Source organism: Festucalex cinctus, chromosome 15, assembly GCF_051991245.1.
Source record: "Festucalex cinctus isolate MCC-2025b chromosome 15, RoL_Fcin_1.0, whole genome shotgun sequence".
Taxonomy (NCBI): Eukaryota; Metazoa; Chordata; class Actinopteri; order Syngnathiformes; family Syngnathidae; genus Festucalex; species Festucalex cinctus.
This window is the reverse complement of record NC_135425.1, coordinates 25,409,965-25,432,560: the sequence shown is the minus strand read 5'-3', so window position 1 is coordinate 25,432,560 and position 22,596 is coordinate 25,409,965. Positions and strand designations below refer to the sequence as shown.

Here is a 22,596-nt window from a genome sequence, read left to right as displayed (position 1 = left end):
CAAAACACGTGACATACCAAGAGTTGCACATTTTAATCTAACTTGTATAGTGCGGGGAAAAAAAATGTCTGCCCCTGCTTCAAATTCCTATTTAATTTGGTGAAATGACCATGATAATGCACAAGAAAAAAGGCTGTCGGAATGATCGATAATTCACAGATAATTTATTAATGTACAAGTTTGTATTATTTCCATTTTAGAGTTGATTATGTAAGAAATACTCATGTCAACAGTTTACCCATCGAAACAGGCCAAAATATGTCGTTCACGCAAAGAAGAGCGGCGGCAATTGTAGCTCTTTGCTGATTGGACAACCGTTTCCCCGCAGCAGTTAGCCAATCATTGAACAGCAGCAGTGTGTATAAGTACCCCCTACTGTCGAAGGAGTGTTAGATACTTTCGAAGTTGCACTACTGAGGTTGTGAAAATGAGCGGCAGAGGAAAAACTACCGGCAAGGCCCGAGCAAAGGCCAAGACTCGTTCGTCCCGTGCGGGACTTCAGTTCCCGGTGGGTCGTGTCCACAGGCTGCTCCGCAAAGGCAACTACGCCCAGCGCGTCGGCGCAGGCGCGCCCGTCTACTTGGCGGCGGTGCTGGAGTACTTGACCGCTGAGATTCTAGAGTTGGCCGGCAACGCTGCCCGCGACAACAAGAAGACGAGAATCATCCCGCGTCACTTGCAACTCGCGGTCCGCAACGACGAGGAGCTCAACAAACTTCTCGGCGGTGTCACAATCGCTCAGGGCGGCGTTCTGCCCAACATCCAGGCTGTCCTTCTGCCCAAGAAAACCGAGAAGGCTGGAAAAGCCAAGTAATTTTCTCGTTGTTCTAACCCCCCAAAAGGCTCTTTTAAGAGCCACCCACTTATTTCATCAAAGAGCACAATTCCACCTTTTCATCACCCTTGATTTTTATTTTTTGTTAACGGTGGGGAAAAAAACAGCAACGGAATCAGATCCCTGACTGTCAAACTGATCTTTAAATGAAACCTGGATTTAGGATAAAATTGAAAACTAATCACATTGATCTATTCATACAGTTCAGTTGAAAGTTTCGCTGTTCGCAAAGGGAAGTGGGGGGGATCTATGTGACGTCACACGCAGTTAAATTAGGTCAACTGTCCTCTTTCAGGTCCGTCGTCTCGAAGCGGTTTTAAAATTGATAATTTACGACGATTATGCAGGCTTGATAGAAAATATCTAAAGAAAAAAAAATAGTTTCAGTTTTTTTTTAACATGCACCGTGTTACATTCTTTACATTTTTGTCATTTTGACATTGAGCAGATTAACAAAATGATAATTTTAGTCAGCAGTTCTTGCTTAGTTTTTAACTGAATATGTTTACTGAATGTTTAATCGTTTAGAGGAGGACTTTTTGCTTTTACTCTAGTCTTATTCAAAAGTATTCGTAATTGCTGAGGAAACAAGATTAATATTGCTCAGAGATTCCTGTTTATTGCTATCATAAGAGGTATTTGCGTTACGTTTTGTCTCCACTTTGTTAGGTTATTTTGAACACGTGATGGCGATCCGCGTGTTGCGACACAAATTTTGTCCAAGTGGCGTTGCCGTAGTTGTGACAAAAACGTTTGGAGATGACCAAAGTAAGAATGGAGGGTGTCGAAATACACAGGTGCTATTATTTACAAAATAACTAAAACTAAAATAAAAAAAAAAACATTTTCGTTAACGAAATAAAATAAAAATAAAAATGCTGTTAAAAAAAACAAAAACTTAACTGAAATTACATTTTATGTTTACAAAACTAAAACTATATAGCAAAAATGTCCGTTTTAGTCTTTGGTGTGATTTTTAGTAGATTTATTTTGATATAAACCGGAATAATGACTTTTGAAAGTATGTCACACAGAATTGACGTAATCTAGCAACAGCCAATAGAAAAGCACCTTCAGATGACATCACTCCTATGGTGTTTTTTAAATATTGCACACAAGTAATACACGTAAAAAAATAAAAACTAATACCAATACTGAAACTAACAAACTAAACTCAAACTAAGCATTTATTAAAGAACTAAAACAACTACCCTGAAAACTACTAAAAATAACGTAAAAAATTCCAAAACTATAATAACCCTACTGCCATATTACATATTACATACTGTAGCATTTTTCTATATGCAAAAATATGCAAAAGCGCAAATAAATCATTTGTATAATTTTTAGGACCAAATACAATTTCTCTTCATAACATTATGTGGCCCTTGCATCCTTCTGAGTTTTTTTTATGTGGCCCTCAAATGAAAAAGTTTGGTCTATAATAAACAATATAGAAATGACAAAAATATGCGTCACGAGTATGTTACCCAGTATTGTTCACATAAATATATGTCACAAGGTTAAAAAAATAAAATAAAATACCCAAGATAAGCAATTTAGAAAAAGGATGGATGGATAGAAATTACGCAATCCTAAACAAACATATAAATAAATACATTTTGCTGGGCTTTGCAAACTTCTACAGCTGATTCGACCGTGACAACTATGAGGTCGCAGCACCCCTCGCCCAACTCACCTCTACGGTGTCTCCATTCGCGTGCACCGCCCCAAACAGCTATTCAACTCTGCTCGGGTCATCATCCATCCATCCATCCTGATCCTGCTCGCCACCGTTTGCGGTCAAAAAAGGAACCTGGATAATAACACAAGAAGAGACAGTTTTTGAAACTAATAATTTGATGCCTTAACTTCAACCATAGTTTAAAATATATTGAAATCCAAATTCAAGTCTTGACCTTAGTCATTGTTTAAAAACTGTTTTTGAAACCCCGAATCTTGACTAAAATGAGACTTTAATCTTTCTTTTGATAGGTTCCTTGCTTTTATAGCAATAGAACACAATATTCTGTGGGCCTTGCAAAATCAGTCAAAATTCAGTAAAACAGCCGGGAGCAAATATTTTCTGTGAAAATGATTGCGAGGGAACGCTTGAACAAAAGCGACGTGTAAACAAAGCAGTGGAAAAATACATACATGCTCCATCCTAGTGGTTTTGGGAAAGCTTTCCCGCTGTTTTGTTTCATGTTTACAAACGTTCCATCCTCGTCGCTTTTGTTCACATGGAAGATGACCCGGAAGTGTTTACGGCGCAGCGAAGGTGACATGCTAGGCGAAAAAAACAACGCAATCTTTGCAAGGGAACGCAAAGTTTTTTTGTTTTATGTCACCTTAGGGGCTTTTTCACCCCCCCCCCCCCTATTTAACATCTGCATAAACTGCTCAGTGCTTACCTGTCACCTGGACTCAATTATCTTCCCCGTTGTTGGTGCCGAGGGTGCGCACTCGACACGGGCTCGTGGGACAACGAACACCGGACCAACCAAACCGAAACACTTCCCGAATTGAACTTAAATAGCATTATTTTGCCGCGCTTCGGCTGTCACCTGACTTTGGACTGAACCACAACAGTAGATTCGTTGAGTTTGCTTTCTTTTTGAGGGAAAAAATTTTACTGGTGGTGAATGGAGGATTTTTGTTATGATGAATACATGTTGTAGATATTGCTTATTTACACATGCTTTAGTTGCTTTTTTGTTACTTTTTTGTTTAATTTCTAAATGGTTTGCCCGGGGGGGGGGGGGGCTATAGGTTATTTATTTGAGGGAGTCTGAAGTCATTTGTGTTGAGCCAAGAATGGTGAGTGAGTGCTGAGCTACAATAGTAAGTAGTAGAAATCTGGACTTGCACTGTAAACCTTTTTGGATGCTGTGTTGGTGTAAATAAAAAACAAAACAAAACAAAAAAACACCTCACTGAAGTTTTTTTTGACTGCGCCATCATTTCCCCCCCTATTTAAAATGAACCTGTGACAGCTGCATATTTGAAACAATTGCCTCTGACTATTATTACCCTCTTTAGGTCGTCGCAAAACTAGAAAAGGAAACGATCAAATGTGGCATTTGCTGCCTTTACACGACAGACGATTGCAGTGAAATGATATCGTATAGGACATGTATATATCTTGTCCAAACAGGGAGATTTTCAACCACACAATATAAACGGTACAAAACAGTAAAATGGAGGCATGAAAGTAAACAATGAGTGAAATAATGAGGAGTCTGTGATCTGAATAGAAAGAAGGACAGAAAGAAACTTCCGGCAAGTCTTGGAATGGGGCAATATGCTGTTTTTGTTGTTGTCGTTTCTAAAGTAACAGAAGTCGCCACAAGATGGCAGCAGCGTATGATCGATGACGAAACTCTTAAGCCACGTTTAAAACCCAAATCTGAGCACCCACCCCCACTCCACTGCGAAGGCATCTTGAGAGCGCCCCGTTGTCGGCCACGAGTGCCTGCGCATCACGGAGAGAAAGGCTTTTCAAGAGCCGTGCTTTATTCGGCATCAAATTCAGGTCCACTTTTTCATCTCACGACAAAGTTTCTCCTAAGTCGATTTCAATCAATCATTCGCTTAATGAATATGAACTTCACATACAATTAAAAAAACAAAAACAAAACATTGCTTTTGAGTGACATGAGATACATGAAATTCAAGAAAGTGTCTAATTTATAATCACTGTAATTGCAGTAAATTATAGCCGTTGGGTAATTTCAATCTGCAGCCCATTGGCAGGTTGATGAGACATTTTGAATACAATAAAAAAAAAAAATTATAAGAAATGTCACAGTATACAAAATACTACACGTCATTCATTCATTCATCATTGATAATTGCTATTTTTCACCAGCACACTCGTGCCTCTTAGCTTTAGCCTTACTTGTTTTTGTTTTGTTTTGTTTTTTCCCCACAAACTGAGCAGGCAATTTTTTTCCCTCACCAGTATGGATTCTTATGTGCAATCACAGTGAAATTTTGACCACAAATGAGCAGGCAACTTTTTTCTTTTTTTTTTTTTTTTTTAACCAGTGTGGGTACTTGTGTGCTCATTTAACGCTCCCTTCTGAGCAAATTTTTGACCACAAACTGCGCAGGCAAATGGTTTCTCACCAGTGTGGATTCTTGAGTGCATTTGTAAGCTTGAATTCTGACTAAATTTTCTACCACAAACTGAGCAGGTAAAAGGTTTCTCGCCGGTGTGGGTTCTTGTGTGTGTTAGTAAATTTGACTTCTGAGAGAATTTTCGACCGCAAAGTGAGCACGCAAATGGTTTCTTACCAGTGTGGACTCTGGAGTGCATTTCTAATCTTGCACTGTGACTAAATTTTTTACCACAAACTGAACAGGCAAAAGGTTTCTCACCAGTGTGGACTCTTGAGTGAACTTCTAAGCTTACGTTATGTTTAAAGTTTTTGCCACAAACTGAGCAGGGAAAAAGTTTCCCACCAGTGTGGGTTCTTGTGTGTGCTTTTAAATTTGTCTTCTGAGAGAAATTTCGCCCACAAATTGAGCAGAGAAAAGGTTTCTCACCAGTGTGGGTTCTTGTATGCCTTACTAAGCGTTCCTTACATGAGAAACTTTTACCACAAACCGAGCAAGGATAAGGATTCTCACCAGTGTGCGTTTTTGTGTGTGTCTTTAAACTTGACTTCTGAGAGAATTTTCGACCGCAAAGTGAGCAGGCAAAAGGTTTCTCACCAGTGTGGGTTCTTGTGTGTCTTACTAAGCGCTCTTTTTCTGAGAAACCTTTGCCGCAAACTGAGCAAGGAAATGGTTTCTCACCAGTGTGCGTTTTTGTGTGTTTCTTTAAACTTGACTTATGAGAGAATTTTCGACTGCAAAGTGAGCAGGCAAAAGGTTTCTCACCAGTGTGGACAAACATATGACTTTTCAAAATAGACTTGAAGCTAAAAGTTTTCCCGCACTCAGAACATTTCCAACATTTGCTGTCAGCGTCACACGTCGCGTCACCTTCAGACTGTTCGTTGTCGTCAGTGTGATGAGAGTGCGACGTGTCGTCGCTATCTGACATCGGCGCTAACCAGCCGTCCGCTTGTGAGTCTTGAGGGTGCTCGTCATCAATTTCAGTGGTCATATGTTGACTTGAGCTGCTGCTTGAAGACTTCGCCCCTTTGTTATCTTCATAATGACTTGCATCCTCAGTCTTTAAATGGACACCAGTCACTGGCAGGTCTGTGAACTCTCCCTCCTCTTTAATGTATGGAGGCTGTGGCTCCTCCTCTTGAACGTGAAGGGCCTCCGACGCCGCCGCCTCTTGAATGTCAGGACGAAGACATTTTTCAATGTCTGTAGAACACACGACAAACAAACACGAAAAGTTAAGTCTGTTGCAAGGCTTTTATAGTTTTTGCAAATTAACAAAATGAGTAAAACTAAAATTGAAAAAGCATTTTATCTAACGAAATAAAAGTAAAAATGAAAATGTTTTTCAAAAACTGAAACCTAACTGGAACGACATCTTGCGTTACTAAAACAATCTATAATTATATGTCCTTCGCTTTGTCAATTCATTTCATACATGACCTTTAGAGGTTAATTTTATGTATACTTTATTACACAATACTTACAATTACAGTACTTTTTTAAGCTTGTACTCAACTAATTTCTCTCTCTTTCATCCTTTTGACAGAAGTCAAAACAAATTAGAACCTGGCTCCGCCCCTTTGTTCTATTCATAATGACCTTCATCTTCAGTCTTCAAATCTACACCAGTCACGGGATACTGAGTATGGTAGCAGCTGTCTTTCTTTCTTTCTTTCTTTCTTTCTTTTTTTTTTTTTAATGGTGGGAGGCTGCCGCTGCTGCTGCTCCTCTTGGACACAAGGGGGCGCCTTTTCAAGAGGTTCCAAGTGCTCCTCTTTAACACGGGGGAACTCTGGCGCCCGCTAACCTTGCTCTACAAGCTGAATTCCTGCGATATTTGTGAGTTCACAAACGCCGCGGAATACATCTTGTACCGAGACCGCTGATTTCCACCAATCCAAACCACTGATGGTTCAGGACCAAGTTTGTTGTGTGTCAAGTTCTTTCCACAACATTGTGCTAAACTCGATCCACAAGAACAAACAGACCAGAGTTGACCTCTGGTGCTTGTGCGAACACTGGGTCGTGGACCCTGACCAAATTGAACAGTGCCCGGATGAAGAGGCCATTCAAAACAAGCACGGGAATACCGTTGACAAGTATTGACTTAGAGAAGTGACAAACCTGCTCGAGGCTGCTCGCAAACAGCGTCCAGCAGTTGACGTTGTCGCTCGTTCTTCTCTTTTGCTGCACAAAGCTCTTCTTCGTACTTGATTGTCGTTCTTGCGTACATTTTCACACGATATTCACGACAACGTTAAGCTTGTTCGTGTATAACAAACCCGTCTCCTTTGTTAGCTGCTAGCAAGCTAAGCTAAGCTAAACGAAGCTAAGCTAAGCTAATCAAAGCGAACCGAAACATTTCGATTAGCATTGAGAAGTGTTCAACCGGACAAGAAATGTAACAATTATATTTGCCTTATTAAAAAAAAAATAAAAAAAAAGTAGAGACGTGTTCAGGACGAATTATTTCGTGAGGCGCTCGTGCCGCTGCTGAACTGGACAAGTCACGTGAGATCTACGGCAAGTCCACTTGGACAAAATTCGTGTCAACACGCAAAGAAACAAGGCGAAAGAAACATTTAAAAAATAGAAATAAACCTTTATGTATGTATGTTTTTATTTTTGCATTTTACAGGATTTCCACCAGCGTTGTTATGTATCCGTTGTCCGTGAAGTGTGTGTCACACGTGAGGTGACGTGGCAGATGCCGCAATTTGAGCGGAAGTGACGTAAAGGTGTTGCAACATATGCTGATGCCGGAAAATACGCTCGCCCGGAAATACAGGCGCTTCATTGAAAATAATAATAATAATAATAAATAAAAATCGTCCTGAACGTACTGAAGTCTCGATGCTGGGCGTCCATTCCTACTTTAATGAAGTCAAATATAATTAATAAACATTCGTGTCCGGTTCAACTCGTCTCGGTTGCTCTTCGAAGCTGCCAGTCCCCGCTTTGCTTCTCCGAGCTTAGTTTCGCTTGCTAGCCGCTAACAAAAGAAAATCGTTCGTCATCGACACGTTGACTCGGCAGAAATCAAGTGTGACTTAAATTGTCGTGTGGGAAAATGTGCGCAAATACGAAAGTCAAGTATGAAGAGGAGCTTTGTGGCACACGAGAAGACACTGAGCAGCCTCCAGTTATGTTGAACGCACCAGGTTTGTCACTAGTTTACGCAATATTCCTGTGTTGATTCCGAAGAACCATCTTGACGTCACCGAAATGAAATATTTTTATTTTTTTTATATTTAATATTCTTACATTTGATTATTTGGCTCATTTGGAATACACAACTTAAAAGCCACAACAGACAGACTTTACCAAACGATGTGTATATTGTATATTGCAGACATCAGTGAAAAATATGTTGGTCCAGAGGAGCAGGAGCCAGAGTTCCCTGACATTAAAGAGGAGGACGATTTCACAGAGATGCCAGTGACTGCTGTGCCATTGAAAAGTGAAGATGAGGAGAACGGATGGGCGGAACCTCCAAGCTGCAGCTCAACACAGCACGTGAAAACGGAAGGCGATGCCGAGCAGCACTGTGGAGCGTCGCCAGCAGGCAGCCGGTTTGCTCCAGCGTCAGATGGTGACGACACAACGTCACACTCTCCTGACAATGACAATCAAGAGTCTGATTGTGATGACAGCAAACGGAGGAAATATTCTCAGTGTGGAAAAAACAAACTGAAAAAATATCTTCTATTGCACACTGAGGCGAAACGTTTTCTCTGCGCGGTTTGTGGGCAGAGTTTCTCTTTACGGGGCAACTTAACAGTACACATGAGAATCCACACTGGAGAGAAACCTTTTGCCTGTGCATTTTGTAGTCAAAGGTTCTCACAGAAAAGTTATTTAAAAGTCCACACAAGAATCCACACTGGAGAGAAACCCTTTGCATGTTCACTTTGTGGCCAAAGATTCTGTAGACAGGAACACTTAAAAAAACACAAAAGAACTCACACAGGTGAGAAACCTTTTTCCTGCTCAGTTTGTGGGCAACATTTCTCGGCACGTTGCAGCTTAAAAAACCACGTAGCAAGACACACTGGAGAGAAACGTTTTCCCTGCTCAGTTTGTGGTAACAATTTCTCGACATGGTCCAACTTAAAAAAACATGCCGCGTCCCACGCTGTAAATAAACCTTTTGCCTGCTCATTTTGTGGTAAGGGCTTCTCTACAAAGGGTTATTTAAAAGTACACACGATGATCCACACTGGAGAGAAACCTTTTGTCTGCTCAGCCTGCGGTCAAAGATTCTACAGACAGCAGCACTTAACAAAACACACAAGAAGGCACACTGGAGAGAAACCTTTTCCCTGCTCAGTTTGCGGTCACGATTTCTCGACACGCTGCAGCTTAAAAAAACACACAAGGACGCACACAAAAGACAGCTTTTGACCCGCTCGGTTTGCGGGAAACGATTCTCTGCGCATGCAGGAACAATTGTAGCTTGTCCTCATTTTGTTGTTGTTTTTGTGATCATCCTGTCAGTGAATGTTTGATTAAAACTAACTTGCGAGATACTTTGACTTTTTGTTGGTGAGATGCACAAAGTGTTCTTGAATGTGATCCTAAATAAAGTACAGATCTTCAAACGCCTTCCTCTCCGTGTAAAAAAAAATAATAAAAAATCTGGAAAACTGAAATGGTTTAAGTAGTCAGTCTTTGCACACATATTTGAGCAATTATTTTTAAGAATTGTGTAGTGTATATGCAAATATCTGAATTCACTTCTTCGGGCCTGAAACATTTGAAAAGAAAACGTTCAGTGCTTTAAGCGAATTGCGATTGTGCAGGCTCTCCTTGCCCACCATGCGAGGGCATGACAGCGCCTTAATTTCATCATTTTTATCGAACGCCATACGGGGATTGTTTTGTAATTAATTTCCGTCAAGACCTTGATTTTGATCCAGTTTGAGAACATTAGCCAGCCGCCGAGGAGTTAGCTTTAGCCATTAGCCCTTAGCCATCCTCGTCTTTGTTTACAAAACTGATGTGACGAGTCCTACCTTTTTATATTTAACTTAGTCTTTATTTATCCTGGGAAGACAATTGAGACCGGAAACAATTCTTATTTGTAATCCTGATGAGACTGTAGGCAAAAGCAAACAACAAAATCCAATAACATACATGAACGGCAAACTGTACATTGTGATGTAGTTACAATGAATTACATGACATTGTAGCACATAATGAACAAAAACAAAAGCAGGGAATCCGTCACTAACTTTGTAAATAGTCATGTTGGAATTAATGGGGTGACTTTCATTATTTGTTGCAGGGTGTTCCATTTGTTTGAAGACTGAAGTTTGAGTTTCGAATTTGGGTTCTAAGCCACGGTTATAGTGTTGGAGCCAATATTTCGTTGAATAGAATTTGGCATTTAAGCTAATTGAAAGGAGAATGGTGCCATCTAGTGGCCAACGTGTTTTTAAGACAGGAGCCTCCGTTGATTAAACCAGGTGCCGCTGATTAGGAGAAAAGTTTGTGAGGAAACTATTTCATTTATTGGCCACAGTTTATTTTGATCATATTTAGATTGGATGGACTTGTGCACGCATACACAATCACAATTACATTATACATGCACACATTTCTGAGCACAGCAAATGGACACTGAAGTCATCTGAAATAAGTCAAACAAATCTGTTCTGCTCGTGGGAACGCGATGGCACATTGTCCTTTAAAACTGAATGATAATGTTTCAAATTCGTGCTTTGAGCTGGTGTTGCGGTTTCAAAGTGTGATTTAGAACGAGGGTTTAGGGTTTCAAAACCGGGTTAGCGATTAAAATTATAGCTGGGATTTCAACAAAATTAAGTAGACGTGTGATCATATCTACTTTAGCATTTGCATGTAAATTGGAGCAGTGGAAAAAGCACAGTATGTGTGCGTGTTTTACGTAAAAAAAAATAAAAAAAACAACAACAGTAGAATAATAATTGTTGGGGTGATTCTTTATTCAACACATTGATAAATAACTTTCTCATTCGTTTTTTTTTTCTGATCTTTTAGACCAACTAAACTTTGGACAAAGCAAATACAAATATGTATTTATTTTTTTAAATTCTTTGCACGAGTGGCAATTGTCATTACTTGTGCACGGATGCGCCAGCAAATATCAGTTACTTCTTTTTCATTTCGGGCTTCATCAATGGCCAACACGCTGTTAACGTCACTCATTGGAAGATTTTTGACCCATGTCGCGAGTGTGGGTTCTTGCGTGTACCTTGAGGTTTCCCTTCTGAGAGAAACGCTGACCGCAAACGGAGCAGGCAAAAGGTTTCTCGCCGCTGTGCGTCCTCGTGTGTTTTATTAAGGTTCCCTTTTCCGAGAATCTTTGACCGCAAACTGAGCAGGCAAAAGGTTTCTCACCAGTGTGGGTTCTCACGTGTATCGTTAAGCTTCCCTTCTGAGAGAATCCCTGGCCGCATATTGCACAGGCAAACGGTTTTTCTCCGGTGTGCGTTCTTGTGTGCGATCTCAAGTTTGCCCTTTCAGAGAATCGTTGATCGCAAACTAAACAGGCAAACGGTTTCTCACCCGTGTGCGTTCTCGCGTGTGTTTTTAAGCTCACCTGCGTAGAGAAGCTTTGGCCGCACACTGAGCAGCCAAACGGCTTCTCCCCGGTGTGTTTTCTCAAGTGTGTCCGTAAGTTTCCATTCTGAGAAAATCTTTGACCGCAAACGGAGCAAGCGAAAGGTTTCTCGCCAGTGTGCGTTTTTGCGTGCGTTCTCAAGTGTCCCTTATGAGAGAATCTTTTCCCGCAATCGGAGCAGACGAAAGGTTTCTCTCCGGTGTGCGATATCATATGCGTCTTCAAAAGTGACTTGTACACAAACGTTTTCCCACACTGGGAACATTTCCAGCGTTTGTTGTCGGTGGGACGTGTCATATCGTGCTCATCATCATCGTCATCATCATCATCAGTGTCAGGAGACTGCGATGTAGCGTCATCACTATCCGACATTGGCGCCAGCAGGCTGTTCACTTGCGATCGTCCACAGTGCTCACCATCACCTTCTGTTGCCATGTGTTCACTTGAGCTGCACTCAGCCCGTTCTTCGTTCTCGTCACACTGACCTTCGTCTTCACTCTTCAATGGGACACCAGTCAATAGCATCTCTATGATATCGTCCTCTCGCTCTTCCTCCTCCTTTTTGACGTGGCGAAGGTGCATCTGCTCCTCCTCTTGAATGTAAAGGTGCTCTGGCCCCTCGTCTCTAACGTCAGGAGGCTCTGGGTCCTGCTGCGCAGGATCAAGACATTTTTCGCTGATGTCTGTGGGACACAAGAGGATAACACTTTGATTAGCATTTGAATGTTTTTGTAAAATCTTTCAGCCCAATAACTGACTAAAACGAGCATATATTATTACAGAAAAACAAGTGTACACCTATGGCCGTGTACTCAAACACAAAAATAATGTTATATTCTCTGATGCATTCACTTTCATTTATACATAAAAACATATAAACCATCGATTTTTTTTTTTTTATATAATGAATATGAAAATGACTATATTGACCCTAATGTAAAACGTATTCTAAAAATGATACGCAACGTCATAAAGTGCACACATGCGGATTCCAATGAAAAACTAACAGGAATATTGTTTGGACGGGGAAGAAAATGAAATAAAAGTGAAGTATACTGTGGACTAAACAAGAGCGAATAGTAGCCACACCTGCTGCGTGTAACACACTTTGATTGTTGCAAGCATCCTGCGTCAGAAGTTGACGATGTCGTCCGCTTTCTTCTTTTTTCTCACAAAATTCATTCACTGTCGTTCTTGTAAACATTTTTTAAACAATAATCACAACACTCACACTTAGTTTCTGCTTAACTTGCAGTTGGCAGTAAACACGTCTCCTTTGCTAGCTGCTAGCTAAGATCAAATATGCAACGCTAAGCATTGCAATGCCGAGAATTTTTCAGCATGCACCTGACGCGAACATTTAAAGAGTTACGGTTGCGCCAATAAAGTAGTAAGCGAGGCACTGTGTCTTTATAGGCTTTATACGTTCAGCGCAGAAAAAATATATAAATGTTTAGCAGCGTGTTCGCATAAGCACAAAATGTACGACAACACCACTTGGACAAACTTCACGAGCCTGGAAAGCGAATCGCATATGCTTAAAATAAATATATATGCTCACATTTAATTGGTACGTTAGCAATTTTCCTCTCAAGTTTGGAGTTTCACGAAAATAAATACCGTACTTTGTGGTGCCGAAGCCAAGGAGACGCAGGAGGTGTGTCGCAAAAGACTTTGCTAAACATTCCTCAAACACCAAACAGGAAAAACAAATAATGTACGCCACTCTAAATCCTTCCCCCTCAACCCACTTAACAAAACATTAGTTCCATGGGGGAATTATGTCACGAGCACCTCAACTATATCGTTGCCCAACACTTCTGCAGAACTTCCACAAGGTGGTGCAAATTCCCCATACCAACAATTGACCATTTTAACACACATGCGTGGTAAATTACGTTTAAATGTTTTTTTTTCAGAGACAGTAATTCATAAATTGCCATTACAGTAGCCTGTTCTAGTGTACCTGATGTACGTAAATGTTGCCCTCTTGGAGTCGCCATTTTTACGTACAAAACTGTCGACAACGTGTCCAGTTCCTTCCTTCGATGCGGAAACGCGTAAATAAATAAATAAGCGGATCGAGGCTGGATTTATTTCATTGTCAGTGCTGCATACAAAAACACTTTTGATGCCAACTCGGCCTCGTAAAGTGTTCACGCCGAACTACTAAATGAATTTTTACCTTATTGCTTACTAAACCTGATAACCATAAAGGAGGATATTTTTCTATCAAATGGTGTCCTATTAGTTTGACGTCTGACCTTTCAACATTAAACTTGCTCCAAACAAATTGAGTGACTATCACTTCTGGGAAATTTGTATTGATTCGGAATCGCAAGACTCAAAGTTCATTTTAAATGATCCGTTTATTTATTCGATATGGACATCACATCACAAAAACATTGGGCAAAACAGACACATTGTCTTTTTTTTTGGTGGCTTAGCATGAATGCTAATTCTCAAAACTTGTCCACAGGAGGCTTTTAAAAAACATACGATGATAGTTTTAAAAATACAAGTAGATCGTATACAAGAATTTCAATATTTCAGACGTCAATTTTCATTTCAGACTTCATTGATCTCTGCTTCTTTCACCAGCACAAATGTGTCTTTTAACCTGATCCTTACGAGAGAAACTTTGACCACAAACTGAACAGGCGGTGTGTGTCTGTGCGTGTGCCCTGAATGTTTCTTTTCGAGGGAATCCTTTGCCGCACACGGAGCAGGTGTACGGTTTCTCCCCGCTGTGCGCTCTGGTGTGACGGTTTAAATTGCCCTGGTGAGCGAATCGTTGACCGCAGACCGAGCAGGCGTACGGTTTCTCGCCGGTGTGCGTTCTCGTGTGCGCCTGGAAGTATCTTCGCGAGGAAAACCTTTTCCCGCATAGGGCGCAAGCGAAAGGTCTCTCTCCGGTATGCGTCCGCGTGTGTGTGGTCAAAGTGCGCCTCTCGCAGAACCTTTGGCCGCAAACCGAGCAGGCGAACGGCTTCTCGCCCGTGTGCGTCCTCGTGTGCGTTTTCAAGTTGGCCTTCGTCGAGAAGCTTTTGCCGCAATCCACGCAGGCAAAAGGTTTCTCGCCCGTGTGCGTTCTCATGTGCGTCGTCAGAACGCGGCTCTCCGAAAACCTTTGACCGCATACCGAGCAGGCGTAAGGTTTCTCTCCCGTGTGTATTCGCGTGTGTATTCTCAAATTGCCTTTCACGGAGAATCGGAGGTTGCAGAATGCACAAGCGAAAGGTTTCTCTCCCGTGTGCGTTCGGGTGTGCGATACCAAGTGCACCTTTTGAAAGAATCTCCTGCCGCACACCGAGCAGGCGAACGCTTTCTCGCCAGTGTGGGTTCTCGTGTGATTTGTCAACGTGTGTCGATAGGAGAATCTCAGACCGCAAACGGAGCAGGCAAAAGCTTTCTCTCCCGTGTGCGTTATCGTGTGCCGCCTTAAGCTTCCCTTTTGCGAGAATTGTTGACCGCAAACTGAGCAGGTAAACGCTTTCTTTCCCGAGTGCGTTATCGAGTGTCTTCGTAAGCTTCCCTTCTGAGAGAATTTCCGACCGCAAACTGAGCAGGTGAAAGGTTTTTCTCCCGTGTGGACAATCATATGCATTTTCCACAGAGACTTGTAGACAAATTTTTTCCCGCACTGAGAACATTTCCAGCGTTTGTCAGTGTGACGGGTCACGTCACCTTCGGACTGTTCGTCATCGTCGTCGTCGTCGTCGGTGTCAGGAGAGTCTGAAGCGATGTCGTCGCTATCTGACAGCGGGGCTAACAGGCTGTCGGCTTGCGATCCGTCGCAGTGCTCGCCTCCGCCTTCCGTTTTCACGCGTCGACTTGAGCTGCTGCTCGGAGGCTCCGCCCCTTTGTTCTCGTCACATTGACCGTCGTCTTCAGTCTTCAAATGGACACCAGTCACGGGATACTCTGTGAAATCTTCCTCCTCTTTAATGTGTGGCTGCTGCGACTCCTGTTTGACGTGAAGGGCCGACGACGACGACGACGACTCCTCTTTAATGTCAGGACCAAGATGTTTTTCGATGACGTCTGTAGAACATAAGACAAACATGAGAGTCAAGTATGTTGCAAGGTTTTTATAGTTATTGTAAACTAGGGCTGCGCAATATATCGGAAAAAAAAAAATCAATATCACGATACTGGCCTATGCAATACGCATATCACAAAGTCATGCAGTAAGTTTGATATGGAATTTTATGCTTTTATCTGAATTTGACCAGTCAGACTGACAGGGTTAGCTGTTTGACATTTATTAAACATGACAAAAAAAGGAGAGAAGACACTCAGTTCAAAGCTCGCGAGAAGAGGAACTGACTGATACAATTCCCTACTGCACTATGAAAAAAAAAAAAAATCCGCTCACCATCTCCTTTTTTTTTTATTGTGCTGAGATATTTTTTGGTGAATGACTGTAATGTGCATCGCAGTAACATCAACATGCTAATACCATATGGGGAAAAAAAACCCCGAAAATATTGACTAAACAAAGTGGGAGTAAGAAGCGACCATACCTGCTCCGGGTAACATCACTGGAGGCCTCTTGCAAACATCGTCCAGCATTTGACGTTCTCGTTCGATCTCCTCTTCTGTACCACGAAGCTCCTCCTCGTACTTTACTGTCTTTCTTGAGCACATTTCCCCCCCCCCGCAATAACCACGACACTTTACACCTCACACTTGATCTCTGCTGAGTGAATGTGTCGATAAACAAACGCGTCTAGCTTTGTTTGCAACTCGCAAGCTAAACTAAGCTAAGCTAAGCTAAGCTAAGCTAAGCAAGGTCGGGAAACTTCCGAGGATCGCCGAGCTGAGTTTAACTGGGCACGAACATTTAAAGCATAAAAATATTCTCCCAAGCAAATAGTGATGAATTTATGGTGCCCACTTAATCACGTACAATAGTAATTGGAGAATTATTATTTCGTGACGTACGTGCGGGTGGTTGACGCTTCGACGCAGGATCTACGGCAACGCCACTTGGACAAACTTGCTTGTTGCTGCGGTCAGAAAGCAACGTTCATTTTATTGACTTGATTTTTTCATAGTTGTGATTTGGTTGTAAAAGAACAATAAATACAGTCATTATTTTATGTAAAATTCAAATAAGTCAGAATATTAAGATCATCTCATTTGATTTTAGTTATTGAAAAGGGGAACCTACTTTTTGTTCCATCATACGTTGCTAAGGGACACTGTTAATTGATGCACAGGTGGATGACAAGGAAGAAGCTTGTCCAGAAGACGTGATTTTCTATTATTCCTAGTGAATGTGGCCAATGAGATCAATATTTGTCATTTAATTTCTTAATTGTTCATTGTAAAGCCTCTTTATTTTGTGTGCTAAATTGATCTTAGATTCACTTTTTTTCTCTTAGTTCTGACGGCATTGTTGTTGTTGTTTATATGTGCAAGACATGTAGACGACATGAAATGTCTGTTGAAACCCAAGAACAAACAAACAAACAAACAAACAAACAAGAACGAAGTTGAGCCTTGATTGAACTCAAAGGAAGTAACTTATCTAGTGCGTTTCGACTCCATGCTCACAAAAGAATAATGTTTGAAAATGTGTATTTTATTCAGGATCACATTTACACTCTTCTTATCTTGTCACAGTCAATATTTCTCCAGGTTTTTGCTTTTAGCACAAGTGCTAAAGTATCAACACTTGTACATCGAATACAAAAACACAAGATGGTAGATATAATTCAAGAATGCAAATTATGTTAAGTGTCATTTAAAAATAAAAATAAAATAATGAATCACTCTTAACCCCATACTTGCAAGATATTTTTTGACCACACTGCCTGTCCTTAAATAGCACTAATAAACTAGCCACTAGAGGGTGCTAGAACAGCACAAATGGAAATCAACCTGACTTTTTTTTTTTAACAAATGTGTTCGACGATATTGTGGCAGTTTTAATATCGCGATATCACGATATTGTCCTTATTTGTGACATCCCTACTGTAAATGTCAAACTTGGAAACAACTTTACTGATGCCCAACCACTGGTTGATGACATCATTGCCCCATTTTATACGAAATAAACACAGTTTCAGAGTCCATGGGAGAAATGGCTATTTTGGCAAACCTACATTTTTCTACTGTCAACGGGACGGGGCAAAAAGTGGGGAGTCGATTCTGTCATTTGGTGGATTTTATTTATAAATAATTATTGAACGTAATATCGCCTGGGTATTGAAAAATTTGACATTTTCTAAAATGGCTGGCAGTGAATGAGTTAATCGTTCCTTGAGAATCTTTAGCCACCCATTTAGCGTGCGTCAGGTTTCTCTCCACTGTGTGCTCTCGTGTGCCGCTTTAAGTTCCCTTTCTGAGAGAATCTTTTGCCACATTCTAAGCAGGCGAAAGGTTTCTCTCCAGTATGCGTCCTTGCGTGCGTCATCAACGTTCCCCTCTCGGAGAACCTTTGACCGCATTCTAAGCAGGAAAACGGTTTCTCTCCGGTGTGCGTCCTCGCGTGCGTTTTCAAGTTGGTCTTTGTCGAGAAGCTCTTATTACAGTTCGAGCAGGCAAAAGGTTTCTCTCCGGTGTGCGTCCTCGCGTGCGTCGTCAAGACGCGGCTCTCGGAGAACCGCTGACCGCAAACCGAACAGGCAAAAGGTTTCTCTCCCGTGTGAATTCTCGTGTGTACTCGTAAATTCCCTTTGGAAGAGAATCGTTGGTCGCAGAACGAGCACGCAAAAGGTTTCTCTCCCGTGTGCGTTCTCGCGTGCGACTTCAAGTGCACCTTTTGAAAGAATCTTCGGCCGCAAACCGAGCAGGCAAATGCTTTCTTACCGGTGTGCGTTTGCGTGTGAAATTTCACATATCCCCTTGTTGAGAACGTTTTACCGCAAACTGAGCAGGCAAAACGTTTCTTTCCTGCGTGTGATTCCGAGTTTCCCGTCTGGGAGAATGTTTGTCGGCAGCGCGAGCAGGCAAAAGCTTTTTCTCCTGTGTAGGATTTCGCACGCGTTTTCAAAACACGCTCGTACACAGCAGCTTTCCCGCAATGCGAGCATTTCCGGTGGTAATCAGTGCGACTTGTATCACCTTCAGACTGTTCATCATCGTCATCATCATCAGTGTTAGGAGACTGTGATGCTGCGCCGTCACTATCTGATATTGGAGCACAGTGGTCTTCAACGCCTTCTCTTGTCGTTTGTTGCCTTGAGATGCTCCTTGGAGGCCCCGCCCCTCCGCTGTCCTCATATCTTTCATCTTTAGGTTTCAAGTGGACACGGGTCACTGGCAACTCTGTAAAATCCTCCTCCTCTTTAATGTATGGAGGTGACGGCTCCTCCTCTTTTTTTATGTTGGGGGGCTGCGGTTGCTCCTCCTCTTTAATTTGATGAGGCTCCAAGTCATCGTCCACTTGACGGTCAGAGAACTCTGTCTGCTGCAGCTCGGTGTGAAGACATTTTTCAGTGATGTCTGGAGGACACAAGAAGACAAAAGTATATTTATGTATTGTATTGTTTATACTGCATTTATGTTTCAAGTGGACTTAAAAGTCGAGTTGTCCTATGTGGCCCTGCTAGTCAAAACACGGCATTCTAATTAATTAATATTGCGCTGGTTGAAAAACGAATTCATCGATTCAATCCCCCTGCTTTTCCGCCATCCAAAGATGCTGACATTTCATGCAGCACCGCCCCCTGCTGTCGACTGAAATCGACGTCTGAAAATGGCCGCTCATTAATTATTCCATACAGGGCTCAAATGTTCAGTGTTTGAGGCACGCACATTTCTGTACAGCACTTGCATGAATTACAAAAGGAGCCTTGACTAAATTATTTTGTTTGCAATGGTTGTTTTTTTTTTTTTTTTATGTCAATTATTTAATGAAATCCAAGGGGTCTGCAAACTACAAAACGCGTTGTATCTTTGATACATTTTCTGATTACAATTTATTTCTGTATTCGTGTTCAAAACATGTACAACGTGTTTGTTTTTTTTGTTTTTTTAACATGAGACGCGTTTATAGCATGCAAAAGGAGGTAAAAGGAAAAAAAAGTTGAAGTTACTGACTAAAGAAATGAGAGTAAGTAATGAGCAAACCTGCCCTTTGTCGACCGCTCTCCTCTTTTGTTCCACAAAGTTCCTCCTCGTACTTTATTTCCGTTACTGCAAACATTTTGTCACACGATAACCGCACTTTTCACACATACTGCTGAGCAACCGGTTGGTAGCAAACGCGTCTCCAATTGTTAGCGGCTAGCAAGCTAAGCTAAAAGAGAAGCGAAACTAAAAGAAGCTTGGGTAAGTTCGAAAATCTTTAACGTGCAAGACGAGTTAAACCGGACACACAAAAAAATGTAATCAGCGACGGCTGCGCCAACAAACGGACGAGCTGCAATCAATGCTAGCTTAACTATGTACGTGTCTTTGTATCTTGCTTGCCATGTTTACCCCTACAACACATCCGTGTAGGAACATACAATGATACACACATAGTTCCGCTTTATCCAACGCAAAACGTTCAGGAAGAACGATCGAGTGATTGTGATTACATTAAAAAAAATAAACGTATGCGGAAGTACAGCATCGACGCAAAATGTACGGCAAGTCCACTTGGACAAATAAATTGACTATGAAGACCCAAATACTTTAAACAAAATGAGACGCATACATACGGCTGCAAACCAATTTGAGACTCCAAAACCTGAAGTTCAATTATATGGGGAAAAAAAAAAAAAAAAGCAAAACCGTGCTTAACGATTAGACCACTGTTACGAAATCTCCACTAAAGTGTCGCAAACGTACGGAACGTCATGTGATCAATGTTTTGTATGTGTCCCCGATCAACCGTTGAAAGGAGACAGGTTATGTCCTCTTAAACTGCATCAAACATTAAAAGTGGGAGGGTTGTTGTCATTGTACTGTAGATAATGTTTGTTTTGTTTCTTTAAAGAGCTTTATGACAGTTAATGCAATTTGAAAGTTATATAAATGAAGGAGACAATTTTACCAATAAAGATGTTTAATCAATAGTAGTGATACAACTATAAATCAGTTATTTCACGGAATATGCTGAACTAATGGAACGCATACGCTTTAAGAGGAAAGTGGGTGGCTCTTAAAAGAGCCGTTGTTGTTGATCATGCTGGAGCAAAATTACTTGGAGCTGGTGTACTTGGTGACGGCCTTGGTCCCCTCAGACACGGCGTGTTTGGCCAACTCGCCAGGCAGAAGGAGACGCACGGCGGTCTGGATCTCCCTGGATGAGATGGTGGAGCGCTTGTTGTAATGAGCCAGACGAGAAGCCTCGGATGCGATGCGCTCAAAGATGTCGTTGACGAACGAGTTCATGATGCTCATCGCCTTGGACGAGATGCCGGTGTCCGGGTGGACCTGCTTCAGCACCTTGTACACGTAGATGGCGTAGCTCTCCTTTCTCTTGCTCCTTCTTTTCCTGCCGGGCTTGCCAGGAGCCTTGGTGACGGCTTTCTTGGAGCCCTTCTTCGACACGGTCTTTGCGGGTTCAGGCATGGCGATTTAGCGCTCTTAACTCTGACACGGAACTTCTGATCCGAACTAAGGAATGAAAGCAGAGGCAGGGCTCTTATAGAGGCTCTCATGCAAATAGGACTGTGCCAGCGCAACTTTTTGATTGGCTGAGAGCAAATAACGCCACATTTCCTTTGTGACGTGTTCAACGGCTCAGTGGAGGTTACGTTCTTTCAGAAATGGGTTATTTGAACTCCATGATGTCTTTAATTTTTGGTTCTTAAGTTATCAACATTGGAATCACAATTGTTAATTGATTTTTTGTAATTATCAATTTGAATCCGTCAAGGAGTTTACAATAAACACTTTACTGTATTTTTGTTTGGCTCTCCTGTCGTATATACTGTTTTATTTACTGTAAACAATATTGCGCATTTTATTAATTACTCTGTACGATACTTTTTCTTCCCCCTTTTTTGTTTACTCATTTTGCTGTTGGACATAATGTACTAATGATGACTTTGGGAAATAATGGTTTCAAACTACTTTGACTTGTATTACAAAATAATACATTAACAGACCTGTGTATGTTCAATGACATTTTGATCATGCAACAGCTAGGTAGGTACTACCTACTGTATCATGTGAAGTTGAAAATGTACTTAAAATACCTCTCAGAAATATATATTTTTTAAGCTATTTTATAAACCCAACACTACAGTAGTAAACTACTAAACATTGGCTCCTGTCCGATACTTTCAGAACATCCCCAGGCTGGGGATTCCCCACATTGTCCAGCTTCATTTGGGTAAATATTATGGCCTTAGCCTACATTAGTTTCGTTCATTGTCATCAATAGGAAAAGGCAGGTGGAAATACTCTTTCAGAAGTGTGAGTGGCTCTTAAAAGAGCCGTTTTGTTTTTATAGTAACTAAAGTTTACTTTTTGCCAACTTTTTCGGCCTTCTTTGGCAAAAGCACGGCCTGGATATTGGGTAGAACGCCGCCCTGAGCGATTGTGACACCGCCGAGAAGTTTGTTGAGCTCCTCGTCGTTGCGGACCGCGAGTTGCAAGTGACGCGGGATGATTCTCGTCTTCTTGTTGTCGCGGGCGGCGTTGCCGGCCAACTCCAGAATCTCTGCGGTCAAGTACTCCAGCACCGCCGCCAAGTAGACGGGCGCGCCTGCGCCGACGCGCTGGGCGTAGTTGCCTTTGCGGAGCAGCCTGTGGACACGACCCACGGGGAACTGAAGTCCCGCACGGGACGAACGAGTCTTGGCCTTTGCTCGGGCCTTGCCGGTAGTTTTTCCTCTGCCGCTCATTTTCACAACCTCAGTAGTGCAACTTCGAAAGTATCTAACACTCCTTCGACAGTAGGGGGTACTTATACACACTGCTGCTGTTCAATGATTGGCTAACTGCTGCGGGGAAACGGTTGTCCAATCAGCAAAGAGCTACAATTGCCGCGTGGCTGCTCTCTTGTGGATGGAGAGTGATTGGCCAGTTCATGCGGGGAAACGGTTGTCCAATCAGTAACAAGCTACGTTTGTCGCTTGGCTGC

General features: G+C 41.8%; 4 protein-coding genes across 13 annotated transcripts; 1 reads left to right on the top strand and 3 right to left on the bottom strand.

The window, feature by feature from the left end:
- The first annotated feature begins 413 nt into the window (after positions 1-413).
- On the top strand, positions 414-1,070 carry LOC144002896 (histone H2A-like). Its single transcript, XM_077498577.1, has one exon. It carries the CDS (start codon positions 428-430, stop codon positions 812-814), a length of 387 nt encoding a protein of 128 aa, XP_077354703.1. The 5' UTR covers positions 414-427; the 3' UTR covers positions 815-1,070.
- LOC144002887 (uncharacterized) lies at positions 747-16,548 on the bottom strand. Of its 8 annotated transcripts, XM_077498566.1 has the most exons (6): positions 16,091-16,546; positions 15,252-15,608; positions 12,050-12,247; positions 5,828-6,163; positions 2,535-2,651; positions 747-775 (listed from the first exon to the last, which is right to left on the bottom strand). In XM_077498566.1, exons 1-5 carry the CDS (start codon positions 16,212-16,214, stop codon positions 2,596-2,598), a joined length of 1,071 nt encoding a protein of 356 aa, XP_077354692.1. In that variant the 5' UTR covers positions 16,215-16,546; the 3' UTR covers positions 747-775; positions 2,535-2,595. The 8 variants fall into 8 exon arrangements, with proteins under 8 accessions (XP_077354692.1, XP_077354685.1, XP_077354688.1 ...); XM_077498559.1 differs by lacking the exons at positions 747-775; positions 2,535-2,651 and having other exon boundaries at positions 4,051-6,163; XM_077498562.1 differs by lacking the exons at positions 747-775; positions 2,535-2,651; positions 15,252-15,608; positions 16,091-16,546 and adding exons at positions 12,654-12,757; positions 13,190-13,290 and having other exon boundaries at positions 4,051-6,163.
- Positions 16,549-17,483: 935 nt separating this feature from the next.
- On the bottom strand, positions 17,484-22,123 carry LOC144002889 (histone H2B 1/2-like). Of its 3 annotated transcripts, XM_077498570.1 has the most exons (3): positions 21,978-22,123; positions 20,707-21,122; positions 18,873-19,019 (listed from the first exon to the last, which is right to left on the bottom strand). In XM_077498570.1, the coding sequence occupies exons 2-3, from the start codon at positions 21,075-21,077 to the stop codon at positions 19,010-19,012; spliced, it is 381 nt and encodes a 126-aa protein (XP_077354696.1). In that variant the 5' UTR covers positions 21,078-21,122; positions 21,978-22,123; the 3' UTR covers positions 18,873-19,009. The 3 variants fall into 3 exon arrangements, with proteins under 3 accessions (XP_077354694.1, XP_077354696.1, XP_077354695.1); XM_077498568.1 differs by lacking the exons at positions 20,707-21,122; positions 21,978-22,123 and adding an exon at positions 19,647-20,112 and having other exon boundaries at positions 17,484-19,019; XM_077498569.1 differs by lacking the exon at positions 21,978-22,123 and having other exon boundaries at positions 20,707-21,950.
- LOC144002897 (histone H2A-like) lies at positions 21,974-22,374 on the bottom strand. Its single transcript, XM_077498578.1, has one exon. It carries the CDS (start codon positions 22,355-22,357, stop codon positions 21,974-21,976), a length of 384 nt encoding a protein of 127 aa, XP_077354704.1. The 5' UTR covers positions 22,358-22,374.
- Between the last annotated feature and the right edge of the window lie 222 nt (positions 22,375-22,596).

Excerpts from the sequence above, each read along its gene's own strand:
- LOC144002896 (XM_077498577.1), top strand. The coding sequence starts at position 428 with ATGAGCGGCAGAGGAAAAACTACCGGCAAGGCCCGAGCAAAGGCCAAG.
- LOC144002887 (XM_077498559.1), bottom strand. The coding sequence starts at position 16,214 with ATGTGCTCAAGAAAGACAGTAAAGTACGAGGAGGAGCTTCGTGGTACA. Across the intron at positions 15,609-16,090 it reads AGTGATGTTACCCGGAGCAG|ACGTCATCGAAAAACATCTT; the intron begins GTATGGTCGCTT and ends TATGTTCTACAG. Across the intron at positions 6,164-12,049 it reads ATTGAAGAGTGAAGACGAAG|ACATTGAAAAATGTCTTCGT; the intron begins GTCAGTGTGACG and ends TGTGTTCTACAG.
- LOC144002889 (XM_077498568.1), bottom strand. The coding sequence starts at position 19,722 with ATGTTTGCAGTAACGGAAATAAAGTACGAGGAGGAACTTTGTGGAACA. Across the intron at positions 19,020-19,646 it reads GAGCGGTCGACAAAGGGCAG|ACATCACTGAAAAATGTCTT; the intron begins GTTTGCTCATTA and ends TGTGTCCTCCAG.
- LOC144002897 (XM_077498578.1), bottom strand. The coding sequence starts at position 22,357 with ATGAGCGGCAGAGGAAAAACTACCGGCAAGGCCCGAGCAAAGGCCAAG.